The sequence below is a fragment of the Silene latifolia genome, unplaced genomic scaffold (genome assembly GCF_048544455.1).
Source record: "Silene latifolia isolate original U9 population unplaced genomic scaffold, ASM4854445v1 scaffold_75, whole genome shotgun sequence".
In the NCBI taxonomy this organism is placed as follows: Eukaryota; Viridiplantae; Streptophyta; class Magnoliopsida; order Caryophyllales; family Caryophyllaceae; genus Silene; species Silene latifolia.
Window position 1 is genome coordinate 2,341,525 of NW_027413661.1, and position 3,113 is coordinate 2,344,637.

The following is a 3,113-nucleotide window of genomic DNA, read 5'->3' on the forward strand; positions in this document are numbered from 1 at the left end:
ATGTTGTATCTTGAAGTTCCCATATGTCCTCAATAATCCCATAATATGACATTTGATTACAAGTAGGTGTACCTTTGCTAAATTCGAGTAGAAGAAGCTACTAAAGTAACTCCACTATTCGCATTGTACTCTTGTTATCTTGACGCTTGGTATAAAAACAATACCCATTAATATCATAACCTTCATATGATTTTACTTGATATTGGGGCCATAAGCTAACCATTTAACAGTTTCACCAACTTCATTTGGTGTACACGATAACTCATCAAGTACTTTAACCCTAAACCATTTCACAAAAGACCTGTTGTGTTCTTCAACCAACCACTTGTAATTTTTTTTAGGGTATTTTAACTTCAATATTCTCATGTGCTCCTCTATGTAAGGATGAGCTTCACGGATGTTGTAAGACAAGAAAGTGAGCATCATTAAGCTCTTGGGACAAGTGATACCCATTTCGCTCCGATAGTACCTTTACCCTCAAGCCTCCCTTCATGTCGAGACTTCGACACCCAAAACGGTTGCACACCGAGATAGTCGGTGCAAAATCTTATAACCTCTGCTGCTATGTATCCTTCGACAATACTAGCATCTGGCCTATATCTATTGGTAGTGTACCCTTTCAAAACTCCCATATATCGCTCAAATGCATACATATCTCTTAAACGTACGGGACCCAAAAGTTTAGCCTCTCTAACCAAATGAACAACCAAATGCACCGAAATATCAAAGAAAGAAGGGGGAAAATACATCTCGAATTGACACAAGGTTTCAACAATATCAGCTTGCAGCTTGTCTAGTGTGTCAGGATCAATCACCTTGCTATATATTGCATTAAAGAAAAAGCACAGCCTTGTAATAGCAACTCTCACAGGTTTTGGTAAAACGGATCGAATCGACACAGGTAAAAATTGTTGCATTAGCACATGATTGTCATGAGACTTTAGTCCAATCAGCCGCAAATCTTTCATGGAAACAAGATTTTTCATGTTTGAACAATATCCATGTGGTACCTTAATGCCACGAAGACACTCACATATAATAGATTTCTCCATCTTAGACAATGTGTAACAAGCGGGAGGAAGATATACACGTTTCCCTTTCTCTTGAGGTGCTAGCTCATTCCTTGTTCCCATTTCTTCGATGTCTTTTCTTGCCTTGTAGCCATCTTTAGTCTTTCCTGGAATGTTAAGCAGAGTCCCGATAAGACTTTCGGCAACATTCTTTTCTACATGCATGATGTCTATACAATGTCTCACTGACATGTGTTTCCAATATGGAAGATTCCAGAATATAGACTTCTTCTTATATTTAGCATTCTTTTCAAATTTATTAGGCTTTCCAAAAACAACACTAATATCTTTGACTTGTTCATATACTTCATCTCCCTCTAGTGGAATAGGTGCCATTCCACTCTCGTTCTCTCCATTGAATGCCTTCTTCTTCCTACGATAAGGGTGGTATCGAGACAAAAATCTTCGATGGCCAGTATAAACATTCTTGCGGCTATAGGTGAGCCGAGGAGCTACGGTTGCGTCATCACATATTGGACATGCCTTTTTCCCTTTCACTGAGTAACCAGACAAATTACCATATGCAGGAAAATCATTTATGGTACATAATAACATAGCACGCAAGGTGAAATCTTCTTTGGCAACTGCATCATACACCTTTACTCCTTCATTCCACAGTAATTTCAAATCATCAATGAGGGGCTCTAGATATACATCTATATCATTACCCGGTTGCTTTGGTCCTTGGATAAGAAGTGACAACATCAATTATTTGCGCTTCATACACAAATAAGGGGGCAAGTTATAAACACAAAGAAGGACAGGCCACGTGCTATGTTGGCTACTCAAAGTAGAGAATGGGTTCATCCCGTCGGTACAAAGGCCAAGTCGTAAATTTCTAGCTTCATCACCAAATTCTGGAAACATTCTATCAATAGTTCTCCATTGAGGGGCATCTGCTGGATGTCTAAGTTTACCGTCCTTTTTTCTGATGTCGGCATGCCACCTTAAGTTCCTCGCATCAATTAGATTGGCAAATAATCGTTTAAATCTTGGTATTATGGATAAATACCAAACCACTTTTGCAGCAGAGCCTTTCTTCTGTGGAGAATCATCGTCCTTATCTTTTAATCGATATCGTGATGTACCACATTTAGGACACTCGTGCAAATCCTTATATTCTTTGCGGTACAAAATGCAGTCTTTTGGACATGCATGAATTTTTTCATAGTCACATCCTATTGGGCACATAATTTTCTTAGCCTCATAAGTGGATTTCGGAAGAACATGATCTTCCGGGAGTATGTCATTTAAGAGTTCTAATAATGATGTAAAACTCTTATCACTCCACTTATTTTCCACTTTTAAAGACATCAAGTTCATAACTGCAGACAATCGAGTAAATTTATTACAGTTAGGATATAAAGGTTTCTCCGCATCACTAAGCAAACTCTCCAAAACCTTTTGGTCATCCTCAAAATTAACTTGCACATCCTCAATCAAGTCATCTATCCGATCCCTTTGAATATCGTCATCATCAATAACAAATGTTGCTCTCTCTTCTCCACCCGCTTCAGTTTGAGTAGAAACGATAGACTCTCCATGAAATATCCAACGTGTGTAGTCTTTCATAAACCCACGTAAAACTAAGTGCTCAACACATATATCAGGAGTTAAAACTTTCTTTAAATTTTCACAATCAATACAAGGGCATAATATGCGTGTCTCTCCTTTTTTAATTGCATTCTCAGCCGCACATTTCACAAAGATCTCCTTCACTAAAATCCTAAACTCGAGAGTAGAGCGTTTCATATTATACATCCAACTTCGGTCCATCTCTAAAAACATAAAAAAACAATACATTTAATCAACAAATAACATAGAGAAAAGAAAGTTTATTACTACAGCAATAAAAGATTGAAGAACAACACATTTAATCAACAAATAACATAGTATGATTGCCAACCAATTAAAATCTTGAAAAAATGTCAAATATGAGGAATTTGCGTAAGTGTGTGGACCTTTAATTTCATGAACAGCTCATTAAGGTTATAGAAGTAATTAAATTAAAGACTAGAAATGATAGAGAGACTCGGTCACTCC

General features: G+C 37.4%; 1 protein-coding gene across 1 annotated transcript; it reads right to left on the reverse strand.

The window, feature by feature from the left end:
- Positions 1-1,778: 1,778 nt before the first annotated feature.
- Positions 1,779-2,822, reverse strand: LOC141640274 (uncharacterized). The gene has a single exon (XM_074449125.1). The coding sequence runs from the start codon at positions 2,820-2,822 to the stop codon at positions 1,779-1,781; it is 1,044 nt and encodes a 347-aa protein (XP_074305226.1).
- Positions 2,823-3,113: the final 291 nt, after the last annotated feature.